Genomic DNA, 27695 nt, shown 5'->3' with positions numbered 1-27695 from the left:
TTGTGAATACCGATGCAAAATACTCATTAAGGATCTCTCCTACTTCCTTTGGTTCTGCACATAATTTCCCTCATTTGTCCTTGAGTGGACCAACTCTTTCTCTAGCTACCCTCTTGTTCCTAATATACGCATACAATGCCTTGGGATTCTCCTTAATCCTGTCTGCCAAGGACATTTCGTGACAACTTTTTGCCATCTTATCTCCCTGCTTGAACTCTTTTCTACTTTCTTTGTATTCTTCAAGTGCTTCATCTGTTTTTAGTTTCCGAGACCTCACGTATGCATCTTTTTTCTTTTTGACTAGACTCGCAATTTCCCTGGTCATCCACAGTTCCTGAATCTTTACCAGCACATGCCTATCCTGTACTCCCATCAACTGCTCCTTAAAAGACTCCCACATGCCAAATGTGGATTTACCCTTAAACAGCCTCTCCCAAACAACAGCTTCCAAATCCTGCCTAATCTGGTTGTAGTTAGCCTTCTCCCAATTTGGCACCTTAACCCTAGGACACACTTGTCCTTTTCCATGAGCGTCCGAAAGCTTGCGGAATTGTAGTCACTGTTCGCCACAAGTTCCCCCACTGCAACTTTGATGACCTGGCTGGGCTCGTTCCCTAATATCGTCCACTCTCTAGCCAGCTATCCACATATTGTTTCAAAAAACATTATTGGACACACTTAACAAATTCCTCATCATCCAGACCCCTAGCACTAAGGGATTTCCAGTCAATATGAAGAAAATTAAAGTCTCCCACTACGACAACCCTATTATTTCTACATCTATCCAGAATCTGCTTACATATCTGTTCTTCAACTTCCCGTGGGCTGTTGGGAGGCCTGTAGTACACCCGCATCATAGTGACTGCCCCCTTCCTGTTTCTGAGCTCTACACACAGTGCCTTATGACTTGATTCTTCCAGGGTGTCCTCGCTCTGTGCAGCTGCAATATGTTCTCTAACCAGTATTGCATCTCCCCCACCTCTTTTACCTTCCTCTCTGTCTCGCCTAAAACACCTATATCCTGGAATATTTAACTGCCAGTCCTGTCCCTTTTTTAACTAAGTCTTCGTTACAGCAATCACATCCAAGTTCCACGCATGAATCAAGGCTTTAAGTTCATCTGTTTTACTGTTATAGTCATTGTTATATTACTGCATTGAAGCAGATGTACGCCAGACCTCCAGGCCCACTGAGTTCGACCTCCCCCAGCCTGCCCTTCCTCTGAGCCAGCCTGACCCTGATACCATGATCAGCCCCAGTCTCTACACTTGCTGGCTTACTGTTCTGATTCACACCCCTGCCACATTATTTTAAACCCACCCAAACCATACTTGCAAACCTTCCAGCCAGGAAATTGGTGCCCCTCCAGTTCAGGTGTAACCCGTCGTTCTTGTACAAGCCCCACCTTCCCTGGAAGACATCCTGTCATCAGGATAGACCTGGGAAGATCACGTTCTGAAATCTCATTGGCGCAAATCCTGTTTTTGGCCTCGTGTGATATTTTGCGGCCATGACAGGATTTGCACCCACGACTAACAAGCCTGCTAGATTCCGTAATCAAAACAGCCAATAGAAATTAGAAATATACACCCAAAAAAGTGGAATATAAAGCAGAAGATGTCATGAACAAACTCTGGTCAGAGCATAGCATCAGCACCGTGTCCAGAATAATATTTTACAAAAAACACTATAAATAGTACAAATGGGCACAACTTCAAACTAGGAAAAGATAACAGTGTGAGTGATATCAGGAGCTTCTTCATATAGAGTATGAGCAGTCATTGGAATTGACTCATAGGCAGAGCGGAGGTGGTGTAAATCCTGGAATAATTTAAGGAACAACAGGATGCAGGTTTTTCTGGAATAATGTATCAAATTGGGTCTAGCTCATAGAACATACAGTGCAGAAGGAGGCCATTCGGCCCATCGAGTGTGCACCGACCCACTTAAGCCCTCACTTGCACCCTATCCCCATAACCCAATAACCCCTCCTAACCTTTTTGGTCACCAAGGGCAATTTATCATGGCCAATCCACCTAGCCTGCACGTCTTTGGACTGTGGGAGGAAACCGGAGCACCCGGAGGAAACCCACGCAGACACGGGGAGAACGTGCAAACTCCACACAGACAGTGACCCAGCGGGGAATCGAACCTGGGACCCTGGCGCTGTGAAGCCACAGTGCTATCCACTTGCACTACCGTGCTGCCCACTCACTGTAAGTATTTTTTGAGAAAGTGTTCGGGAGTGAAATTAACAAACACTTTTACCCACACAAAAGGCATTTGAAATTTGGAACTCTTTCCCCAAAAAGCTGCGCTTTTGACTGAATTGATATCTAAGATCAAGATTGATAGATTTTTCTTTGGTATGGATCAACGGTTGGCAAATGGACTAGGGGTAGAGATCAACTATCAATTAGTTGGATGGCTGAGCAAGATCAATGGACGAAATGGCTTAGTTCTGTTCCGAAGGCTTCACAATTGAAGTAATGGCCTGGGTTCTGCTGTGGTATTAATGAACAAAGAGCAAAGAAAAGTACAGCACAGGAACAGGCCCTTCGGCCCTCCAAGCCTGCGCCGATCATGCTGCCCGTCTAAACTAAAATCCTCTACACTTCTTGGGTCCGTATCCTCCTATTCCCACCTTATTCATGTCCCTTAAAAGTCACTATCGTACCTGCTTCCACCACCTCCTCCGGCAGTGAATTTCAGGCACCCACTACCCTCTGTGCAAAAAAACTTCCCTCACACATCTCCTCTCAACTTTGCACCTTAAACCTATATCTATCCCCTAGTAATTGACCCTGGGAAAAAGCTTCTGACTATCCGCTCTGTCCATGTCACTCATAATTTTGTAGACCCATCGTTGAAAATAGTAGTTCCTTGTTTTCTATTTTTTCCCCCACCCAAATAGTTCTCTTCAGTTGGGACACTATTCAAGTTGTTGTATGCCAAAATAAAGATGAATGGTATTATCCTTGTTGTTTTGACAGTAAACCAAATATTTGGCTGTATCACACCTTAACCTCTCCCTATCCAATGTCCATATGAAAATGTTCTATCAAAATCGGGAATGAATATCTTAGCTTATTGTATTTATGTCTGATGTAGGGTATTAGCTTGAACTAAGATCAATGCTGACTAAGATGGAACCCCAGAGGTTTCTGGGCTATCAATGCACTGACCTTCATATTCAATATGCTAATTTTAAAATGCACCATTTACCAGGAATAACCTCAGTACATAAAAAGTGTTGTCACTGAGTAAAATCTTTAGTTCTACTTCAATGAGCCACATTATACCCCTGATCCAGGAACCTCTTCCCTCTTCATCATAATATAATAGACAAATAGAAAACTTTTCCATAAAACGGAAATGTTAAAAGAAATGAATCCCAACAACAAACAGGAAATTTGAATAATAAAAAAAAGGTTTACACCCTCATGAAGTATTGATGGCAAAACAGTAAGTGTTCGCCATAAATCACCTAAAGTGACAGCAACTTTAGGCCTGCATAGGATAACATGGGCCTGAATTTTCAGAATGATGGGGCTCAGCCCCAGCCATCCAAAGGGCATTGCTCACGGTCTCCAACAGGCCCGATGCCATTTCACAATCCAACGAGCGTTGACTGATAAAGGCAGAACCTTTGCCCATCACCAGGAAGAAGTCCCGCATTGGAGAGCTGTCGGCCAATCAGATTGGCTGGCAGATCTCCACTGCAGCCAGCTGCCTAGAACTGAGTGGCAGGAACTAGAGGAAAGGTAAATGGCAGGGGTCCAGAGGTCTCTGGGCCCTAAGGGGAGGGCAACCCCAGTCAAAGGGAGCTTCTCATGGAGGTGCATAAACCCCTCCTCGAACTACCATCCACCCGCCAGCCAGAAAATTAAATGGCCATTTAAGGGCCTTAATTGGTGCAAGGATGGGCTTCCTATCTGAGGCTCTTCTCGCCCCGGCTTAAAGACACTATCTTGTGAGGGCAGGATTCTGGAGGGAATCCTAGCATTGCAAATTCATGCTCTTTCCCCAACCCGGCTAAGCCTCAGACCATCAGATTCAGGCCATGGGAATCCTGAAGTTGCTGTTAGTGCATTTATGCTCCTCGTGGGGTTCACTGTAAAGGTTTCCAATTGCAAACATGAATTGATGAGAACTGGGTGTGAAAAGTTACCAGGGGTAGGCAGGATTGTGGGGTTGAAGTTACAAGCTGATCAGTCACGATCTTATTGAATGTTGGAGCAGGCTCGAAGGGCCAAGTGGCTTACTCCTGTTCCCAATTCGTATACACGCATATTCCACTATCACACTATCAATGTCACTGTAACAACCCTTGAAAAAGTGGAAACTTGTTGTAGGAGGTGTAACTGGGTTCTTTTTCTAAAATAAATTTAGAGTACCCAATTCTTTTTCCAGTTCAGGGGCAATTTAGCGTGGCCAATCCACCTACCCTGCACATCTTTGGGTTGTGGGGTGAGACCCACATGGACACGGGGAGAATGTGCAAACTCCACACAGACAGTGACCCGAGGCTGGAATTGAACCCAGGTCGTGAGGCAGTAGTGCTAACCGCTGTGCCACCTTGCCGCCCTGTAATTGGGTTCTAATGATGCACTAACTTCATAACTACCATTAAATACCTGCTCTCGCTCTGAGCAGCTAATTTTATCTTTGTGGAATGTCTCACTTCTCCACAAATATTTTTTTAAATCCACATATTTTTAAAAACATAAAAAGATCTGTTTTTGTTTTACTGCCAGTCAACCAATTATTTCAAAACCTGAAGCTAGAAATGAAGGATTTTAAATGCACGAACGTCCAGATTTGTTGTGTGTGGAACTATTTCCGTTTGATCGGTCGACTGCTGGCATCACCGCTGCCGCACACCATCTGACTTGGCATCAGATTTAATCTACCATTGGGAAAGGGAAAATTCCCACTGTGAGATCACTATAAGATTGTGAGCAGCTTCCTTCGTGGTCAGCAGTGAGTGCTCTTGCTTTGCTGCTGACGAGAAAATCCGGTTCTTGAATTATTTACAGGAATCACAAAAGATGTATCCCACGTCAAAGACTGAATAGTGTTCTCTGAGTGTTCCAGTCACTCGGCATATCCTTAGTGGTAAAGCCAGCATCTAACTACAAGAAGTGCCTTGTGTGGGCAGCACGGTGGTACAGCGGTTAGCATTGCTGCCTCACGGCACCGAGGTCCCAGGTTCGATCCCGGCTCTGGGCCACTGTCCGTGTGGAGTTTGCACATTATCCCCGTGTTTGCGTGGGTTTCGCCCCCACTACCCAAAAGATGTGCAGGCTAGGTGGATTGGCCCCACTAAAATTGCCCCTTAATTGGAAAAAATGAATTGGGTACACTAAATGTTTTTTTAAAGGAAAGAAAAGTAATGCCTTGTGGTCTGCGACGGTACTCTTCAACAGACAAGTGACACACCGCCACAACATAATTTTCTGCTATCACTTTCCCCAACATCCGAAATGTAACATTTACTCACTGTCTATTGCACTTGGCTATTTCTCTAAACAGAAGTTTCAAACGAGGTTTTCCAATAATTAGCCTTGAGTTCAGTGCTTGATATTTTTCTCCATTTAAATTCTAAAGAAGAAAACGAAAAGGAAAATAATGTAAACAAGAACAACCGACTGATGAAAAGAGACCAAATTTGCGAAGACATATAAAGGTCAATGACATTCCAATGACTATTATCCTGCTTTTCCACAGAGCACAATCGCATTTTGTTTCAGACGTGTGGTTTTGAATCTTAAGCATTCCACATGATTGAACCATTAAAGAGGGATCATCTCATTTCATGTCTTGTTTTCTGTAGTTTGCAACACACTGGAACCCCCCCCCACACACGTGGGAATCTGGAGCTTTTTTCCCCAGAAGGCTGTGGAAAGTGGGTGAATTAAAGTTTTCAAGATTCAGAGCCCGACATGGTTAATGATGTCAAGGGATATGGAACAAAAGCATGTTAGTGGAGTTGAGTTGTAGATTAGCCATTATGGCCTACTCCTTTTCTTATGCTCCTGTGTTGGACAGTTAACATTGTTCTTCTTGGTTCCTGCAGAGTCAGGAAGGTCACCATGCTAAAGAATGGGCCCAGATTAGCAGTGGGGTCGACGTTCTCCCCCCACCCATGGAAGAGGCGGCTCTGGAATTGGAAAAATAAGATGGCAATCTCACCATTGCGAATGGTGAAAGAGGGATCAGAGCACAACAGGGTTTGTAGCCTCATGACTGGGAATGAGGGAGCCTTGGGCATGCTCAAGTGATCGTGGTGCACTGTGCGGTTGCCCTCCCTCCCCCCGGGGCTTCCCCCTTCCCTCCCATGGCAGCCCACCCCTGCGGAGGGTCTCTCACCCCCAGCCGGGGTCGCCCCCCCCTAAACCAAGAGTCCCCCACCCCACTGCCGAGCACTGGGCCGGCTCTTTGGCTGTCAGCAAAGATGGCTGCTCACCTCCTCGGCCGCTCACAAAAGCCTTTCCGCCAGGTTCACATTTTTAAAAAGTATTAATCAGCGCCAGCATGACCACTTGCTGGGGAGGCTGATGTATCACGGTAGGCCATTGGATATGGGGTGGTTCTCATTAATTGTATGGAATTAGGGCTCCAATAGTGATAATTGGATTTGTCGCCACACTACAGCGAGATCCCGATTTCGCCCATGGGAGTGGGCCGGTTATATCGCAAACTGTTTGGCGCCTGGCACGGTTCTTGTTTTCGGCGTCTCTCGCTATTCACCAGCCTCGTTTCGCTCGAGCGAGAGGGTTACGAGGCTTGAGGATCGCACCCAATGCGTTCCATTTAAATGGATCAGTTGTTGCGGATTACCCAGATGACTTTCCGGTGCCTGGATTTCCCGCCGTTACAATATTTGGGATAAGGTTACATGCAGACAATGCACCCGAGGATGGACCCCTGAGAGGAAGTTCCTGGTGACGAGCAGAGTGACAATTGGCAACTCCTGCCCCGAGACCTCATTGGCTGAGGGCCAGAGAAACCTCTGGAAGGGCGTGAGAGAATAAGAATTGGGCACCCAGGAACCCTCTGCAGTGGAGACTCGATGCAGAGGAGAAGGCGGACCAGAGGCCAGATGGAAGCAGCGTGCGAGACCCACCTTCACAGACACTGGCCCTGGGATGACTGATATTCAGAGGATCTATTCAGGTCATTGCCACGGGTAGTATTAGAAGATTAGGCATATTCTATTTGGGATAATTTTGGGTAACTGTTTCTTTGTGTTTGAAAATAAACTTGGGTTGAATTGTGTCTGTCCTTTGTTCATCTCGCAAATAAGGGGCCCTGGGTAAAACATTTTACTAATAAACTGTTTGACGTGTCTGAGTTTTTACAGACAGCACCACCATTTCCAATCCCCTCAGGATCTTTTATGTTTCAATATGATCACCTCCCTTTCTCCTGAACTCCATTAGGAATGGGCTTAACCTGTTCAATCTTTCCTCATAAGAGAAACCCTTCATTCCAGCAAGATTCAAGTGAGTCTTCTCTGTACTGCATTTAATGAAATTGTATCTATTTTCAAGCAAGGAGACCAAAGGTGTGCTTAGTATTCCAGATGTGGCCTTATCAAGGCCCTGTACAGCTGCAGTAAAACTTCTCTCCTTTAATATTCCATTCCTGAAATAAATGCCAACATTCTATTTGCCTTCCGAATCACTTGTTGTACCTGCATGATAACTTTGTATAATTCATGTACCAGGACACACGGATCCCTCTGTATCACTGAGTTCTGTAATCTCTTTCCATTTAAATATTATACTGCTTTTCTATTCTTCCTGCCAAACTTCACATTTACCCACATGATACTCCATCTGCCAAATTTCTGCCCACTCCGTAACCTATCTATACCCCTTTGCAGACCACCTACCTCTTTTTGACAACTTACTTTCCTATCAACCTTGGTTTCATCGGCAAATTTAGCTACCATACATTTGGTCCCTTGTTCCAAGTCTTTGATACAGGGCATGATCTACTGGTCACTCTGCACCCAAAAAGCAGTGTGCCGCGGCGCAATGTGGCTGGTACATGACAGGAGACCCTACTCCCGAGATATACCCGGCTCACCACACCTTGCAAAATCTAACGCGATCTCGCGATATGAAGCCCTCAGTTTGCCTTCGCCACCTCAAGTGTAAGTTGTTCAGTGCTGGTCTCCACAAGCGGGGACCAGATGGAACGGCACTCGTGGGGGTCTCCCAGGGGTTTTGAGGCCCCCAGGTGCATGCCCTTTGGGCAGGATGGTACACTGGCACTGCTGGTGTCACCTGGGCACCTTAGCACTGCCAGTCTGACACACTGACAGTGCCACCGGGTACCAGCCTGGCAATGTTGAGGTGCCAGCTAGCAGGGGCACTGCCGGGGTGCTAAGCTGGCATTGCCAAGGTGTGAAGCTGGCATTTTTTGTGTGGCGGTGATCAGGTAAGGGGGTGCCCTGCGCAAGTGTGGGGGTGTGAGGGGAGGCCAGGGTGTCCCAATCTCTCCCTGCACTGAGGAGTTTAGGTGAGTGGTTCTCCTCAGTGCAGGTAACGGGACTAAATGCGGCCTTGGCCCCGTGTTCCCCGCTGAGGTCCCGTATCGAACCGGAGTCACTTAAGATAGCATTGAGTTTCTCGGCGCCAGGAAACTAAATGCGCTCACTATGTGACATAGTTCCCATTTGATTAAATCACGCCCATAGATTGTAAACAGTAGAGGACCCAGCACCGATCTCTGTGGCACAACACAAGTTATAGCTTTCTGCTTCCTGTAAACTAACCAATCCTTTGTCCATGCTAATATGTTATCCCCTGAGCCATGTACTCTTATCTTGTGTAGTAGCCTTTGATGTGGCACTTTATCAAATGCGCCTTGGAAATCTAAATATGTCATTCAAATTTTCTAACTAAATGTTCCCCTCATCAACCTTGAAAGTTACTTATCAAAAAAAGTCTGAGAGATTAGTCAAACATAATTTTCCTTTCACAAAGCCATGTTGGCTCTGTCTGATCACCTGGAGATTTCCTAAGTATCCTGCTATAACCTCTTTAATAAAGGGTTCTAACATTTTCCCAATGACAGATGTTAGGCTAACTGGCAAATAGTTGCTTGCTTATGTACCCGCTTAGGACCTGGCTGAAGACGGAAGCACGGAGGCTGGTGACCTATGCACAAACCCGATACAACGAGGCCCATGTGGCCACCCGGTATATCGGATAGCTTAAAATGCATTTCCAATGCCTCGACCAATCTGGGAGTGCACTGCAGTACACCTCCCAGAGATCGCCCACTTTGTGGTGGTCTGCTGTGTCCTACATAACCTGGCATAGCAGCGGGGCGATGTGCTGAGGTAGAGGAGGAGGAGGAACATGCGGCCACCTCCGATGAGGAGGACGAGGGAGGACAGTGTCAACTCACCAGTGTGACCCAGTGGAAGTGGTTAATCTTCTAACGGCACTGGGTGCCAGTCCTCCTGGTGACACTCCCCGTGCTGACGGCCACAGCTACTTTCTCCCAGGATGCACTGGTTGCCCTGTGGCTGATCCCCACAAGGGGGTACGGAATCCCATCTGGACACCAGCGCGTCCAGCATTCTGGACAGGTCAGCATCCCCGAATTTTGGAGCTGGTCTCCTTGGTGGCATGGCTGCGTGGGGCTTGCTCAGCGAGATCGGTTTAAGTACTATTCCCCCTTGTTAGCGGGGAGCTGGTGGGTGCGGTCCTGACGAATCAGCCAGCGGAAGCCTGTGGGACCTCGTTAAGTGACCCAATTAACGTTTGATGCCGGTGACGGTCTCGCCGGGCCGACTGTGGAAAAACCCGCGGCAGTTCCCGCTCACTCCCGCACTTAGAAACTTATATGTTAAATTGCGCCCAATATTAACCTTAAGAATTGCCTCAGGTTTAGAGATTTTCATTCAGAACCAACTGTAGTTACCATTGCATTGACATTTACTTTTGTCTGAAAAAAAGCTGAAAGAAATTCCAGACTTTGAATTGCATCGAGCATTCACCAAATTTACTATTCATTTACTTTGTCTTGACTAGCTGAAGTCTTTAAACTGCACATTTTAATTAAGGGCAGAAAGGTGTGAGGGAGCTTTCTTCCCTCCTAACTTGAAAATTAATCAAAAGTTTTGTGTCTTTGCCAACAAGAAGGTTCATCATCTCCTCGGCCATTGTTTATACTTTTCTCAGTGTCATCGGGTTGAAGAAAAACCTAAATAACAGCATATATTAATTCCTGTCCAACTGAATTTCTTCTCAAGCAAGAGGTTAGGAATCATCATTGTTTTTTGCCATCCAGCAATGATAAAAAATCAATGCTAATTAAAGATAGTCGACGTGACAAAAAATACATAATTGCATGCGATTAAAGCTGATTTATAAAGCACAAATTTGAATAAATTGTAATAAAATTAAAGGTAGTTACAATCTTCAGAATCTTGAAGCCAACTGTGACATAACCTTGTCACTGCTACCTGATTTACCCTGCCTTCCCTTTTATTCTTCTCAACCTTGTGTACCATATTCTCACACCTAATCCCGGTTTCTCAGCTTTCCAAGAAACAAAAACACCCCTCAGCGAATAGGATCTAAAGAAAGGATTTTAACCTGTTTCCTCGAGCAACGAAAAAGTAGTTGTTGCATTGAGAGTGATTGTAATAAAATAAGCATATGTGAGCAAAGACATCTGAAATGCAGCCAGCTTTAAATTACCTGCATCCCATCTGTTCGACTGAGGTACAGCTGGATGTTCAAGTAGTCTGGCCGGTTCTCCTGCCAAAGCTGGAAATGGAAAAATAGCCCAGTCAAAGTCAATTAAGACAACAACAACTGAATGGCCCACCAAATTTACCAGCAGCTTGGACAGGTTTAAATAGACTTACTACACCGATATCAGGATAGGAATCCACTTAGGCCACCATGGAGAATGACAACTACAATAGAGGGAACTTTTGCTCACTTAATACTTATGCATAAAAATGAGTAATGCCAACAAACAATTTCTTGGAGAAAGCATGTACACAGCATCGTTTGGTGAATGATTGTAAACGTCAAGTTGCGGGTTATGAATGTTGGAAAATGGATCACTTTCTCCTTTCAGGTAGCTGGTGACAGTGTCAAATTCTTTCTTTCTGTCTGTCATAACTTTCCTTTTGGTTTGATCTTTATTATTCTGCTCAATCTGCCTCTGAACCTCTTTCCTTTATTTCTTCCAAGTTGCAGATATCGCATCTTACAATATTTTACTTCCATCCTACATCCTAAATAAGCAAAAATAAACATACATTTTAAAGTCTCATATTTTAGCATTTCCTTTCCCAGGCTGCATCAATGTGAAAACTCTTCCTTCTCACTTACAATCTTCAGAATTTTAAAAGCCAACTGTGACACAAACTCATCACTCACTACTTCACAATTTACGTTGCCTTCCCTTCTATTCTTTTCAACCTTGGGTGAGATTTAGTGGCCTGTTAGCCACGGGTGCAAATCTTGTAATGGCTGCTAAAACTCACAAGAGGCCAAAAATGGGATTTGCGCTGGCGAAATATCAGAATGCAATCTTCCCTTCCCGATGCCACAATCAGGTTCATGCCCAGGAAGGGCGTGAACCTGGGGCGAAATTCTCCGTTATCGGTGCAAAGTCCGCCGATCGGCGCAAAAAACGGCGCAAATCCGACTTGCGTCACGTCGGAAAAATGGGTCGAAAGTCTCCGGCCCGAAATGGGCTAGCAGCGACGTTAACGGGTACCGCGCTTGCACACGTGGTTGACGCCGTGCAGCGTCATGCGCGCCGCACGGCGTGACGGCTCATAAGGCCGCGCTGCTCCCCCCCACCCGGCCGAAACACCCGACCGGAACACCCGACTGGATGGCTGGCCGCCGGTCAGCCCCGAGGTTTGAGTCACGGGATGTGGAGGCGCTCCTGGACGCAGTGGAGCAGAGGAGGGACGCCCTGTATCCCGGGCACGGCCGCAGAGTTGCCCCACACCACAGCCGGCCTCTGTGGAGGGAGGTGGCAGAGGCCGTCACCGCTGTGGCCCTGACACCACGGACAGGCACCCAGTGCCACAAGAAGGTGAACGACCTCGTCAGAGCAGGCAGGGTGAGCCTCCCCCATATCCCCCCTCTCCCATATCCCCCTCCCCATATACCCCCCTCCCCCATATCCCCAAGTGAATCCAGCCCTAACCTTAACCTCTGCAATGCACGCGCAACCGATGGCGTGCATTCATATACCTGCCTAACAGTGTTGCCTTTTACTCCTGCCACCAACCCCCCCCCCCCCCCCCCCCCCCCCCCCACAGGAGAAGCGCGCACACAACAATAGGGAGCATGTGAGGACTGGAGGAGGCCCCGCTGATGAGAGGCCACTGACCGAACACGAGGAAATGGCCCTGGAACTGGCTGGCGGACCTGACGACCGGGAGGTTTTCATAGAATTTACAGCGCAGAAGGAGGCCATTCGGCCCATCAAGTCTGCACCGGCTCTTGGAAAGAGCACCCTACCAAACCGCACACCTCCACCCTATCCCCATTACCCAGTAACCCCGCCCAACACTAAGGGCAATTTTGAACACTAAGGGCAATTTAGCAGGGCCAATCCACCTAACCGCCACATCTTTGGACTGTGGGAGGAAACCGGAGCACCCGGAGGAAACCCACGCAGACACGGGGAGAACGCAGAGGTCGGGGGCGTACTAGCAAGTGAGCCACCGACAGCCCGTCCCCATATCCCCCCTCCCCTATATCCCCCTCCCCCATACCACCTGATCACTGCCTGCGTGTCTAACCATGCATGCTTCATTGTGTATCGCAGGACCAAACGTCCAGGCACCCATCCCCGCAGATGCAGACCACCCGCAGGATGCCCCTCGGAGGCCACGGGAGACAGAGAGACCCGGACCCTCCAGCATGTGACACCCGCAGGATGCCCCTCAGAGGCCATGGGAGACAGAGAGACCCGGACCCTCCAGCATGCGACGCCCGCAGATATGCCCCTCGCACACCACGGGAGACGGAGAGACCTGGAGCAATAGTGAGACGACTCCCCCGTCACGTGCGGGAGCGACCACCCAGCGACGAGGGGGGCTGCCACAGGCCCCCGTCACATCCGAGCCAGGACACCATTACCCAGGCCACCACTACCCAGGACACCACTACCCAGGACACCACTACCCAGGACACCACTACCCGGGACAGCACTGCCCAGGACACCCCTACCCGGGACAGCACTACCCAGGAAGACAAAATACCGGACAGTGACTCAGAGTGGATGGGTGGAGACGAAACCCCACCCCAAAGTGCCATGGACTCAGAGTGGGACGAAGAGCACGACACAACGCCACTGCTGTCACCAACACCCTCCACCATCGCAGAAATACTCACCTCGGTTGGGCACTTTAGTGATGAGGCGTCTGGTATACTCACTGGTGCGCACAACACAGCCGTCCCGGTCCAGCAGGTGGAGGTAGGAGCAGCAGAGGGGCTGGTCGATCGGAGGGCAGCCCAGCCCAAGCGAACATCTGCCGCCCAGATGGATCTCGGGTTCCTGGAGTTTCCACACCCACACATAGATCCGATGCAACCACCGACCCGGAGACAAGCGAAGAGGGTGACGGCCGGCTTGCGGCGGCTGCAGTCGCAGGTGGAGGAGTCCACCCGCGTCCAGGAGCTGGAAGTGGTGCCGGTCATGCGTGCCACCCAGTCCGACACCGCACGGGTGGCGTCCGCGGTGGAGGCAATGGGTGCGACGGTGTCAGACATGGGGAACGGTTTGCGAGGCCTGGGGCTTTCCGTGCAGGCGGCGTCTGTGGCCCAGGACACGGCTGCCCTCTGACAGGAGGCCATGAGCCAGTGCCAGCGCCAGATGGCAGAGGCGCTCAACACCATAGTCCAGTCTCTGCAGGCCATGGCCCAGTCTCTGCAGGCCATGGCCCAGTCTCAGCAGGCCATCGCTGAGGGCATCGGCGCCAGTGGCCATGTGCGAGCCGGCGTCGCACTGTCACAGACATGGTTTGCCAACCCCCTGGGCTCCATGGCTGCAAACCTGCAGACCCCTGTCGATACCAGCATGGGCCTCCAGGACTGGCAGCGCCAGATGTCGGAGGGGCGTCGGATGGCCAGTCCGTTCGCATCCCCCACCCATGTAGAGGCCTGGGGGCCATCGGGCACCCCGAGGGAGGAGGAGGTGGTGTGGTCCGTCCCGGCTACCCCTGTAGGGGAGGTCCCGGTACACCGCGACACCTCGGACACCCCCCCTTCCGTCCCAGGTGCATCGGGTGGGCAACGGGCAGGACAGGCTGGCAGCTCGCCATCCCAGTCGCCCGGGCCGCAGCCTGGCCCATCTAGGCCAGGACACCCCAGGAAACGGCCGCCAAAGGGATCCAGTGTCAGAGGGCAGGAATCATAGGAGTCCACCTCCAGTTCTGCTGTACCGTCTGGGGGACCACGTAGACGTAGTCAAAGGGCCCGTAAGGCCAAACAATTAGACACTGAGTAAGTTGGCACGGGTGCAGGGCACAGATGAGTTTTAGGGGCAAGGGCACGTGCATGAACTCGTTTGGTTATTAAAGTCAATGTTACATCTACAGAAGCTGCCTTTGTGCTCTGTCCAAAGCGGGCGGGGGTGTCATGTACGTTGAGCGCAAGTGTGTGTGTGAGGGGTGGTCTTACCTCAGGCCCAGGTGAGTCTGCCCCATTCCCCCTGGGCCGCCATCAACATCCCCCCGGGCAGAGGACGGGACCGTGCGCTGCAGTGTCACAGCCGCATGCAGGGATGGTCCGGGTGGATGGTGGTACTGTGGCCATGGGTCAGACATAGTCCAACGATGTGGAGCCAGGAGCTCACCGCAGGGCGGGTTGTCATCATCCTCCATGGCCTGCAATAGACACGCGTCCACCCGCAACTGTGTGAGCCCGGCCCGTTGTGCCGCAGGTGGATCCGCAATGGGGGGGGGGTGGGTGCATGCGGGTGGGGTGGGTGGGGTTGGGGAGGGCGGTGAGTGGGTGGGGGGTGTGGGTGGACGGCTGTTGGCATGGTATGCGGTCTGTGGCCATACTACCCGATTCCCACGCCCATCTAGTCAGTGAAGCGGGCGGCTATCAGTCTGTCCCGTGCCCGCTGGGCCAGCCGGTAACGGTGGACAGCCACCGCCTGTGTCTACCCCGTCTGCCCTGACCATTGCCCCCCATCCCCCTCATCTGGGGAGGGCTGCGCCTCTTCCTGCTGCTCCTCCACTCCGCCCTCCTCTGCCTGCGGCACATCGCCCCTCTGCTGGGCTATGTTGTGCAGGACGCAGCACACCACAATGATGCGGCCGACCCTATCTGACCGATTCTGGAGGGCGCCCCCAGAGAGGTCCAGGCACCTGAAACGCATCTTCAGCACGCCAAAGCACCTCTCTATCACTCCCCTTGTCGCTACATGGGCATCATTGTAGCGGTTCTCCGCCTCATTGCGTGGCCTCCGTATAGGCGTCATCAGCCACGATCGCAATGGGTAGCCCCTGTCGCCCAGCAACCAACCCCTCAGCCGGGGATGGCGTCCCTCGTACATGCTGGGGATGGATGACCGCGACAACACGTATGAGTCGTGTACACTGCCTGGGTAACGGGCGCAGACTTGCAGGATCATCATGCGGTGGTCGCAGACCACCTGTACGTTCATCGAATAGGTGCCCTTCCTATTGGTGAACACGGCCCTGTTATCTGCAGGTGGCTGCACGGCGACGTGCATCCCATCAATCGCGCCCTGGACCATGGGGAACCCAGCCACGGCAGAGAAGCCCACGGCCCGGGCATCTTGGCTGGCCCGGTCCACAGGGAAGCGGATGTAGCGGTGCAACATGGCATATAGGGCATCTGTCACTGCCCGGATGCACCGATGTCTGCGATATGCCGGACAGGTCCCCACTCGGTGCCTGGAATGACCCCGTTGCATAAAAGTTCAGGGCCACCGTAACCTTGACGGACACGGGGAGAGGGTGTCCCCCGCCAGTGCCACGCGGTGACAGGTGTGCCAGCAGGTGTCAGATGTGTGCCACGGTTTCCCGCCTCATCCGGAGTCTCTTCCTGCATTCCCGGTCCGTGAGGTCCTGGTATGACTGCCGGGGCCGGTACACACGGGGCGCCCCTCGGGTGCCTCCGTTGCCGTGGGGCCGCGACGTCCTCCCCCCCCCTCCTCGTCCTGTCGGTCAGGTGTCCCTCCCACCTGGGCGGCTGCCGCCTGCCCTCTGCGGCAGGCTGCGCCGCCTCTCTGGCACGCTCCTCCTCCTCCTCCTCATCCAGGGCAACATGGACATTAGCGGCTGCCGCCACAGCGGCCAACATCGCTGGATGATCGGAAAACATGACGGCCTGGTTGGGGGGGGGGCGGGGGGAACGACGACATGTCATCATTGCCCATATCCCCTCCTTCCCCCCAGCCAGGTGGCATGGACCGCATGGGTCCAACTGTTGGAGGCTGGCACCTGGCCAGGTGGACCAATTCACTTGCCCTCGCACCCCCCCCCTCCCCGGCACGGACACCCCCTCCCTGGCACGGACCCCCCCCCATCCCCCTCCCCGGCACGGGTCCCCCTCCCCGGCACGGACCCCAACCTCCTCCCCGGCACGAACCCCACCCCCTCATCCTCCTCCCCGGCACAGACCCCCCCCCCATCCCCCTCCCCGGCACGGACCCCGCCATCCCCCTCCCCGGCACGGACCCCCCATCCCCCTCCCCGCACGGACCCCCCCACCATCCCCCTCCCCGGCACGGACACCCCCCCCCATCCCCGGCAAGGACCCCCCCCATCCCCCTCCCCGGCACGGACCCCCATCCCCTCCCCAGCACGGACCCCAACCTCCTCCCCGGCACGGGCCCCCCCCCCATCCTCCTCCCCGGCACGGACCCCCCCATCTCCCTCCCCAGCACGGACCCGCCATCCCCCTCCCCGGCACGGACCCCCCCCATCCCCCTCCCCGGCACGGACCCCCCTCCCGGTACTCCCCCGGAGCCCATCCCACTCTAAACCCCCCCCCCCCCCCCCCGCCACACACACACACAATCCGAGACACACCTCTCCCCACACATTCAGACTGCGGCCATGCCATCGCCTGCTCAGCGGCCAACCAGGCCGTCACTCACCTCCACGCTGGTCGGCGTGAACCTGGAGCACAGGTTCACGCCGATGAAAAGGAGGTTTGATTTACGCCGACGTGAACGGTCATCATGTCGACGGGACTTCGGCCCATCCGGAAGGGAGAATATCGGCAGGCCGAAAATCGGCTGCCTTGCGCAGACCCGTGCCATTCTCCGACGTCAGCGGCGCCATTAACGCCCCGCCGACTTTTCTCCCTTCGGAGACTTCGGCAACCGGCGGGGGCGGGATTCATGGCGGCCAACGGCCATTCTCCGACCCGCTGGGGGGTCGGAGAATGACGCCCCTGATCTGTATGAATTTGGATCCATTATAGTGTACTTAGCGCGGTTAATGTCGTGCCTTCAGCCCTCATTGAAACTTCCCACCCACCAGGCTTGACATCACGACTCCGCAAATTACTTCTGATTTTTACAGACCGGTACCAGATGCCATGACCTCCAAGAGTGAGGAAGGAGGTGAGCACCAGGGAGTCCAAGGGGACAGAGCCCGCTAGACAGTTCCGGAGCTGAGGGGGCAGGGGGTTTCCGGGATGGGGGTCGCGGTTGGTGTGGCTGGTCCTGATGTTTGTTCTCTCTTGTTTCAAAGTTCTTATAGGTTGTGTAAATCTGCTGCCAGTGTTGTTTAAAAGTTCTTACAGGGCTATGTTAGTCTGATGTCTGTGGCATGGGGGTATGGGGTGGCTGTGGGCTACATGGGGTGGGGTGTGATGAGTGTGAAGGAACCGCGTTGCATGGTCTGGGTTAATGAGAGCCCGAAAGAGAAGACAACATGGTGCCCAGCCGGATGTGGGGGGATGGTGGAATTAATGGAGTGGCTGTCCAGGAGTCTTAAGTGTAAAGGCCCAACGGCAGTGAGATCTCGGAATTATGCAGTCCAAATAAGAAGGGTGCCTATTAGCCTTGCCTATCCCTGAAGCAAAAACTTGTGCTCTCTAAAATCCGAGACACAAGCTCGTCAAACTAATTCTCCATCAAGAGTTAACACAATGTCAGCTGGGGCGGAACGTGGCACAGTGGTTAGCACTGGGACTACAATGCTGAGGACCCAGGTACGAATCCCAGCCCTGGGTCACTGGCGGTGTGGAGTTTGCACATTCTCCCCGTGTCTGCATGGGTTTCTGCCCCACAACCCAAAGATGTGCAGTTTAGGTGAACTGGCCACGCTAAATTGCCCTTTACTTGGAAAAAAAATAATTGTGTACTCTAAATTTAAAAAAAACCAATGTCAGCTGACCACAGTCTCAAAGGCAGGAGTGGGATGAATACTCAGGGTTCAGGGCTAAACACTTGTGTGCATGGGATCGCGAGGCACTGGGATTGCCTATTTGCTGGACCCCAACCCGTGCCAGTGAGGATCCATTAACCCCCAAGGCGGACCCTACCCATGAAGGCTGCACGAGCATATAACCCTCCTGTCAGAACCCACAGTCTAATAGAGAAAAGGGAGTGGGAGAACCAGACGGGAGCCCAATGGCGACTCTGATTTGGCGAGGGCATTAGGCCAGTGCCAATCTTGCAATGGAGGTGGGAGGGCACCTGACTTGTGAGTGAGCAGCAGCCGCAGCAAACGGTCAGGGACTGGCTGCTTCGAGGTCTGAGAGGCAATGGGTCAGAGGAGATACCGATGTTTTCCGGCTGCATCACCAGCCTGACTCTCTCATCCCTCACAGGTAAATGACTGTTATCAGTATGGAGCCATTGAAACTGATCATTTGACTTATTACAGCACGAGAGCTGGTCTGCATCAGGTGAAGGGGGCTCTTTGTGACCCACGGCACCAGGAGGATCCCTTTGTAAACAGGAAAGGGTTCCACTCCCTCAATGTGCAGCTGGTATGTGACCACCAGAACCGATTCATGCACATGGATGCACATTTTCCAGGGAGGGTGCATGATAGTTACAACCTCAGGCAATTGCAGATACCTGGTAGTTTGAAGGGACCTAGGCCTTTAAGATGGACATCACCTTTAATGTTTAAAAAAAGGAATCTGCAGCAAGATTCTTGTTTGGTATGACATCAATGATGACACATCTTGATGGACTTGGCTGTCAGCCAATGAGCTGTTTCAGATTGCTAGGGCATAGCTGACAATCTATGCTGATTGGTGCTGACCATTCTGGGATAGACCCTCCTCTGTGGGGCTGTGTTTTGCTTTTAGTTTAGTTTTGAACAAAAACTGGAGGGTCTGATTTAACTCTCTCACCTGATGAATTCTTTCTGAAGGTTCAAAGTTAAGATAAAGACCTTTCTCTCTACAGCCAGATTGAGCTGCAAAGAAAATGCAATCCAGCCAGCAGCTGCAGGCAGGGTCAACTGTTTAAAAACCCTCTTTGAAATCTTGTGTGGGGAACTCTCTTTTTCCTCAGTAAAGCTAGGGAATATTCTGTTGGGTCTGGAAACCAGCTAACTTTGAACCACAGGTGGAAACTGGGGAGAGGGTGAGACCGAGAGTCTTAAGAATCAAACTGGCCTGAGGCTGTTCTTCTGAATGAAGGCCCAGGTTAATACAAGTAAAAATGACTCCCCAGAGGGTATCCTACCATCTGGGAGTTCTGACTGAATGTTACTGCCAAAATATCCTTGTTTTCAATCCAACCGGTGGTTTGCAATCATTCTGCATCCTGGAAGAACAACCTATTGCTGCAACGGTGTCAACATCCGAAGAAAGGACACTCATCTTCCATTTTGTATTAAACCTCTTTATTTTTATCTCTTCCCCCCTCCCTCTGCATATGTCTGTCTTGTGTGATTTGAGGTAGAGGGTGGGACGGCAAAAGGGGGGAGTAGTAGATTCAGTAGCCATTATTCAATTATAATTATTGCATGTCTTAGAGAAGTAGGTCAAGTAGAAACATTTAGACACAAGCTACACCTCCCTTCACTTTACCCCAATAATATGTTTTCCATTTCTCATAATAGCCATCCGTGCACATGTGTAGGCCTCCCATTTTGAACCAAAAAGGAACATTTTTGTTTGGTGAATACAAGCTGACTAAATGCTGGGTTATGTTTCTCCAAGCTCATTGACCATTTCACAGTGATTCGGTTCACCACTTCCACTTCCTATGGATGAACCTGTCTTCGACCCAGATGTTTACTTGGAGCTCAGACGTGCAGTCAGATGATGGTTGGAGTGGGGGGGGGGGGAGGTGGTTGGAAGTATGGATTCCAACATATCTTATCGGATTTCACCACAGGTTCCATGATGAATTTTTTTGAAAGGTTTCCCACCTGATAGCTAGCTTGACAGCATCAGGGGCCAAAGAGAGAGCGAATCTGATGGGGAGCAGCTAATCAAAGCAGCTTAAATGGAGCAGCACAGCGTGGGCCAGAAGCACAGAGCACCGGAGGTCAGAGAGAGAGCAGACCTGGTGGGGAGAAGCTGATCGGAGCACCTGGGACACTTTAAAAGGAGCAGCACAGCGTGGGCCAGAGGCACAGAGCACTGGAGGCCGGAGAGAGAGCAAACCTTCACTGAATTCCGAGGTGGAGCTCCCGAAGTGATGGCAGGATTCAGCAGGTAGCACAGGGCAAGGGGAAGCAGCTGATTAGGTAAGTAAGGTTGGACTTGGCAAGCAAGGAACTAACATTAAGGACTGACCCTAAATAGTAATAAATTAGACAAGTGTAATATTAAGGGATTAACTGAGAAGCAATGGGGTAAGTGAAAGTCAGAGCCAGCATAATAAGGTGACAAGTGATTATAGTAAGGCTGAAGTAGAATTAGACAAGGAGACTAAGGTAAGAGAAAAGGAGCTCAAGTAATTAGAAAAAGGAGCAAACAAAACAAAATAACATTTAAGTCATGGCAGGTGAGGTCAGTCGAGTGGAATGTGTGACCTGCCATATGTGGGAACTCATGGACCCTCATGGAGACACTGTGGCACATCCACAAGGCTGAGACTTATGTGGATAGCATGCTTAGAGAGATGGTCATACCACAGCTCATGGGACTGGAGGAAAGAATAGTGACCACCAGGCAGTCCAAGATAAATAGATATGTGGTGCAAGAGTCCCCTGAGGTCCCACTCTTAAATCGGGTCCCGCCCTCAAATAGGTTATCCATTTTGGAAGTTGATGAGGGTGCTGGTTCCTCAAAGGAGTTCAGTCAGCTTCTGGCACCACAAGCCTGAAGTCACCTCCTGACTGTACAGGAGGGGAGGAAGGAAAAGCAATATTGACAGGGGATTAATTAGTTAGGGAAGCAGACAGGCAATTTCTGCACTGCTAAACTGATTCCAGGATGGTGTGTTGCCTCCCTGGACCCAGCGTCAGGGATGTTATTGAACAGCTGCAGGTCATCCTAAAGGGGGAGGATGATATGTCAGAGGCCGTGGTACACGTTGATAGCAACAATATAGGTAGAATGAAGAATAAGGTCTTGCGTCAAGAATTTAGGGAACTGGACAGCAGATTAAAAAGCAGGACCTCAAAGGTTATAATCTCTGGACTACTCCTGGTCCCACATGCTAGCGAATACCAAAATAGGAGACTAGGGAAGATTAATGCATGGCTCAAGAGTTGGTGCAGGAGAAAGGTTTTTTGATTCCTGGATCACTGGGACCATTTCTGGGGAAGGTGGGGCATGAACAAGCAGGACAGTCTATATCTGAACCAGAGCGGGACAACCATCCTTGCGGGTGGGTTTGCTAGTACTGCTAGGAGGAGTTTAAACTCACTCGACAGTGAGTTATACCATTACTTATACCATAATATAGTAAAGGAACCAAGACAGAGGGAGTTCAGCCATGTTGCGTGGAGCTGGAGGACATTGGTAGGGTCTTAAACAAATATTTCATATCTGTCTTCAGAATTCGGGGAGAAGGACTGTAAGGTCCTTGAACAGTTTGAGATAGGGAGCGAAGAGGTATTGGAGGTTTTGGCTGGTACAGAAGTGGAAAAATCCCCAGGACCAGATGAGTTGTATCCCAGGCTACTGTGGGAGACAAGGAAGGAAATTACAGGGACTCTGACCCAAATTATTTATTCGTTTCTGGCCACAAGAGAGGTGAAGGGTATTGGAGGACAAATAATGTGGTTCCATTTTTCAAGAAGTGTGGGAATGACAGATCAGTGAGTCTCACATCAGTGGTAGGGAAACTATTGGAGAAAATTTCAAAGGATAGACTCAATCTCCACTTGGAGAGACAAGGTTTGATCAGGAGCAGTCAGCATGGCTTTGTCAGAGGGAGGTCATGCCTAACAAATTTGATTGAATTTTTCGAGGAAGTGATCGGATGTGTAGATGAGGGTAGTGCAGCTGTTGTAGTTTATATAGATTTCAGACTTTGACAAGGTTCCACATGTGAGATTGATGAAGAAGGTAAAAGCACATGGGATCTAGTGTAACTTGGCAAGTTGGATCAAAAACTGTCGTGGTGGTAGGAGATAGAGAGTGGTGGTTGAAGACTGTTTATGTGGCTGGAGAGTGGTGTTCAATGGTGTATCACAGGAATCAGTGCTGGGTGGCATAGATGAGAAGAGCAGGGAGGTTATGTTAGAGCTGTACAAAACATTTGTTAGGCCACAGCTGGAATATTGTGTGCCGTTCTGGTCAGCTCACTATAGGAAGGATGTAATTGTACTGCTGAGGATGCAATGCAGATTTACCAGGAGGTTGCCTGGGTTGGAGCTTTTGAGCTATGATGAGAGGCTGGATAGGCTCAGGCTGTTTTCTCTGGAGCAGAGAGCAGACTGAACATAGCGGTTCTGAAACGGGGTGGCCTTGAACAGTGTGGCTTCATTGGGAATTTAGAGACAGTGGCAATTCGGAGAAGTGGGGGAAAAGGACCTAATATATAAAATCAATGTATATAAACGACTGAGGAATATAGATAATAAGTTAAGTTACAGTTACAGGAGCTGACCTGTGAGGGGGTAGAGGGGTGGAGCAGAGCAGTCCCACACGCAGTGGTACCAGAAGAGTTGATGTCAATTTCTGAAAAGTGACTTCAGCACAAGGGAAAAAACTGATTGGTAGGTAATGGGTACAAAGGAGAGAGCTGACTGGTAGGTAGTGGGTACAAAGGAGGGAGCTGACTGGTAGGTAGTGGGTACAAAGGAGAGAGCTGACTGGTAGGTAGTGGGTACAAGGGAGAGAGCTGGCTGGTAGGTAGTGGGTACAAGGGAGAGAGCTGATTGGTTGGCAGTAGGTACAAGGGAGAGAGCAGGCTGGTAGGTAGTGGGTACAAAGGAGATAACTGACTGGTAGGTAGTGGGTACAAAGCAGATAACTGACTGGTAGATAGTGGGTACAAGGGAGAGAGCTGACTGGTAGGTAGTGGGTACAAAGGAGATAACTGACTGGTAGGTAGTGGGTACAAAGGAGAGAGCTGACTGGTAGGTAGTGGGTACAAAGGAGAGAAATGACTGGTAGGTAGTGGGTAAAGGAGAGAACTGACTGGTAGGTAGTGGGTACAAGGGAGAGAGCTGACTGGTAGGTAGTGGGTACAAAGGAGATAACTGACTGGTAGGTAGTGGGTACAAAGGAGAGAACTGACTGGTAGGTAGTGGGTACAAAGGAGAGAAATGACTGGTAGGTAGTGGTTAAAGGAGAGAACTGACTGGTAGGTAGTGGGTACAAGGGAGAGAGCTGACTGGTAGGTAGTGGGTACAAAGGAGGGAGCTGACTGGTAGGTAGTGGGTACAAAGGAGAGAGCTGACTGGTAGGTAGTGGGTACAAGGGAGAGAACTGACTGGTAGGTAGTGGGTACAAAGGAGAGAGCTGACTGGTAGGTAGTGGGTACAAGGGAGAGAACTGACTAGTAGGTAGTGGGTACAAAGGAGAGAGCTGACTGGTAGGTAGTGGGTACAAAGGAGAGAGCTGACTGGTAGGTAGTGGGTACAAGGGAGAGAGCTGACTGGTAGGTAGTGGGTACAAAGGAGAGAGCTGACTGGTAGGTAGTGGGTACAAGGGAGAGAACTGACTGGTAGGTAGTGGGTACAAAGGAGAGAGCTGACTGGTAGGTAGTGGGTACAAGGGAGAGAGCTGACTGGTAGGTAGTGGGTACAAGGGAGAGAGCTGACTGGTAGGTAGTGGGTACAAAGGAGAGAACTGACTGGTAGGTAGTGGGTACAAAGGAGAGAGCTGACTGGTAGGTAGTGGGTACAAGGGAGAGAACTGACTAGTAGGTAGTGGGTACAAGGGAGAGAGCTGACTGGTAGGTAGTGGGTACAAAGGAGAGAACTGACTGGTAGGTAGTGGGTACAAAGGAGAGAGCTGACTGGTAGGTAGTGGGTACAAGGGAGAGAACTGACTAGTAGGTAGTGGGTACAAGGGAGAGAGCTGACTGGAAGGTAGTGGGTACAAAGGAGAGAGCTGACTGGTAGGTAGTGGGTACAAAGGAGAGAACTGACTGGTAGGTGGTGGGTAAAGGAGAGAACTGACTGGTAGGTAGTGGGTACAAGGGAGAGAGCTGACTGGTAGGTAGTGGGTACAAAGGAGAGAGCTGACTGGTAGGTAGTGGGTACAAAAGAGAGAACTGACTTGTAGGTAGTGGGTACAAAGGAGATAACTGACTGGTAGGTAGTGGGTACAAAGGAGAGAGCTGACTGGTAGGTAGTGGGTACAAAGGAGAGAACTGACTTGTAGGTAGTGGGTACAAAGGAGAGAGCTGGCTGGTAGGTAGTGGGTACAAAAGAGAGAACTGACTTGTAGGTAGTGGGTACAAAGGAGATAACTGACTGGTAGGTAGTGGGTACAAAGGAGAGAGCTGACTTGTAGGTAGTGGGTGCAAAGGAGAGAGCTGACTTGTAGGTAGTGGGTACAAAGGAGAGAGCTGACTTGTAGGTAGTGGGTACAAAGGAGAGAGCTGACTGGTAGGTAGTGGGTACAAAGGAGATAACTGACTGGTAGGTAGTGGGTACAAAGGAGAGAGCTGACTTGTAGGTAGTGGGTACAAAGGAGAGAACTGACTTGTAGGTAGTGGGTACAAAGGAGATAACTGACTGGTAGGTAGTGGGTACAAAGGAGAGAGCTGACTGGTAGGTAGTGGGTACAAAGGAGATAACTGACTGGTAGGTAGTGGGTACAAAGGAGAGAGCTGACTGGTAGGTAGTGGGTACAAAGGAGAGAAATGACTGGTAGGTAGTGGGTACAAAGGAGAGAGCTGACTGGTAGGTAGTGGGTACAAAGGAGAGAACTGACTGGTAGGTAGTGGGTACAAAGGAGATAACTGACTGGTAGGTAGTGGGTACAAACGAGAGAGCTGACTGGTAGGTAGTGGGTACAAAGGAGAGAACTGACTTGTAGGTAGTGGGTACAAAGGAGAGAGCTGACTGGTAGGTAGTGGGTACAAAGGAGAGAACTGACTGGTAGGTAGTGGGTACAAAGGAGAGAGCTGACGGGTAGGTAGTGGGTACAAAGGAGATAACTGACTGGTAGGTAGTGGGTACAAAGGAGAGAGCTGACTGGTAGGTAGTGGGTAAAGGAGAGAACTGACTGGTAGGTAGTGGGTACAAAGGAGATAACTGACTGGTAGGTAGTGGGTACAAAGGAGAGAGCTGACTGGTAGGTAGTGGGTACAAAGGAGATAACTGACTGGTAGGTAGTGGGTACAAAGGAGAGAGCTGACTTGCAGGTAGTGGGTACAAAGGAGAGAGCTGACTGGTAGGTAGTGGGTACAAAGGAGAGAGCTGACTGGTAGGTAGTGGGTACAAGGGAGAGAGCTGACTGGTAGGTAGTGGGTAAAGGAGAGAACTGACTGGTAGGTAGTGGGTACAAAGGAGATAACTGACTGGTAGGTAGTGGGTACAAAGGAGAGAGCTGACTGGTAGGTAGTGGGTACAAAGGAGATAACTGACTGGTAGGTAGTGGGTACAAAGGAGAGAGCTGACTTGTAGGTAGTGGGTACAAAGGAGAGAGCTGACTGGTAGGTAGTGGGTACAAAGGAGATAACTGACTGGTAGGTAGTGGGTACAAAGGAGAGAGCTGACTGGTAGGTAGTGGGTACAAAGGAGATAACTGACTGGTAGGTAGTCGGTACAAAGGAGAGAGCTGACTGGTAGGTAGTGGGTACAAAGGAGATAACTGACTGGTAGGTAGTGGGTACAAAGGAGATAACTGACTGGTAGGTAGTGGGTACAAAGGAGAGAACTGACTGGTAGGTAGTGGGTACAAAGGAGAGAGCTGACTGATAGGTAGTGGGTACAAAGGAGAGAGCTGACTGGTAGGTAGTGGGTAAAGGAGAGAACTGACTGGTAGGTAGAGGGTACAAAGGAGATAACTGACTGGTAGGTAGTGGGTACAAAGGAGAGAGCTGACTGGTAGGTAGTGGGTACAAAGGAGATAACTGACTGGTAGGTAGTGGGTACAAGGGAGAGAGAGGACTGGTAGGTAGTGGGTACAAAGGAGAGAGCTGACTGGTAGGTAGTGGGTACAAGGGAGAGAGATGACTGGTAGGTAGTGGGTAAAGGAGAGAACTGACTGGTAGGTAGTGGGTACAAAGGAGATAACTGACTGGTAGGTAGTGGGTACAAAGGAGAGAGCTGACTGGTAGGTAGTGGGTACCAGGAGATAACTGACTGGTAGGTAGTGGGTACAAAGGAGAGAGCTGACTGATAGGTAGTGGGAACAAAGGAGAGAATTGACTGGTACGTAGTGGGTACAAAGGAGATAACTGACTGGTAGGTAGTGGGTACAAAGGAGAGAGCTGACTGGTAGGTAGTGGGTACAAGGGAGAGAGCTGACTGGTAGGTAGTGGGTACAAAGGAGATAACTGACTGGTAGGTAGTGGGTAAAGGAGAGAACTGACTGGTAGGTAGTGGGTACAAAGGAGATAACTGACTGGTAGGTAGTGGGTACAAAGGAGAGAGCTGACTGGTAGGTAGTGGGTAAAGGAGAGAACTGACTGGTAGGTAGTGGGTACAAAGGAGAAAACTGACTGGTAGGTAGTGGGTACAAAGGAGAGAACTGACTGGTAGGTAGTGGGTACAAAGGAGAGAACTGACTGGTAGGTAGTGGGTACAAAGGAGAGAGCTGACTGGTAGGTAGTGGGTACAAAGGAGAGAACTGACTGGTAGGTAGTGGGTACAAAGGAGAGAGCTGACTGGTAGGTAGTGGGTACAAAGGAGAGAACTGACTGGTAGGTAGTGGGTACAAAGGAGAGAGCTGACTGGTAGGTAGTGGGTACAAAGGAGAGAGCTGACTGGTAGGTAGTGGGTACAAAAGAGAGAACTGACTGGTAGGTAGTTGGTACAAAGGAGAGAACTGACTGGTAGGTAGTGGGTACAAAAGAGAGAGCTGACTGGTAGGTAGTGGGTACAAAGGAGAGAGCTGACTGGTAGGTAGTGGGTACAAAGGAGAGAGCTGACTGGTAGGTAGTGGGTACAAAGGAGAGAGCTGACTGGTAGGTAGTGGGTACAAAAGAGAGAACTGACTGGTAGGTAGTGGGTACAAAGGAGAGAGCTGACTGGTAGGTAGTGGGTACAAAGGAGAGAGCTGACTGGTAGGTAGTGGGTACAAAAGAGAGAACTGACTGGTAGGTAGTTGGTACAAAAGAGAGAACTGACTTGTAGGTAGTGGGTACAAAGGAGAGAG

General features: G+C 50.4%; 1 protein-coding gene across 4 annotated transcripts in view; it reads right to left on the bottom strand.

The window, feature by feature from the left end:
* The window catches only part of nox4 (NADPH oxidase 4), a 428930-nt gene that overhangs the window by 11592 nt on the left and 389643 nt on the right, over positions 1–27695 (bottom strand). For all 4 annotated transcript variants that reach the window (XM_072476467.1, XM_072476468.1, XM_072476466.1 and 1 more), the window contains 2 exons: positions 10728–10796; positions 5504–5604 (listed from right to left, as the gene is read on the bottom strand). In XM_072476467.1, the coding sequence (XP_072332568.1) occupies positions 5504–5604; positions 10728–10796 (170 nt within the window). The remainder of the gene's footprint in view (positions 1–5503; positions 5605–10727; positions 10797–27695) is intronic.

This window comes from Scyliorhinus torazame, chromosome 15, assembly GCF_047496885.1.
Source record: "Scyliorhinus torazame isolate Kashiwa2021f chromosome 15, sScyTor2.1, whole genome shotgun sequence".
NCBI classification, from domain to species: Eukaryota; Metazoa; Chordata; class Chondrichthyes; order Carcharhiniformes; family Scyliorhinidae; genus Scyliorhinus; species Scyliorhinus torazame.
This window is presented reverse-complemented; position numbering and strand designations above follow the sequence as displayed.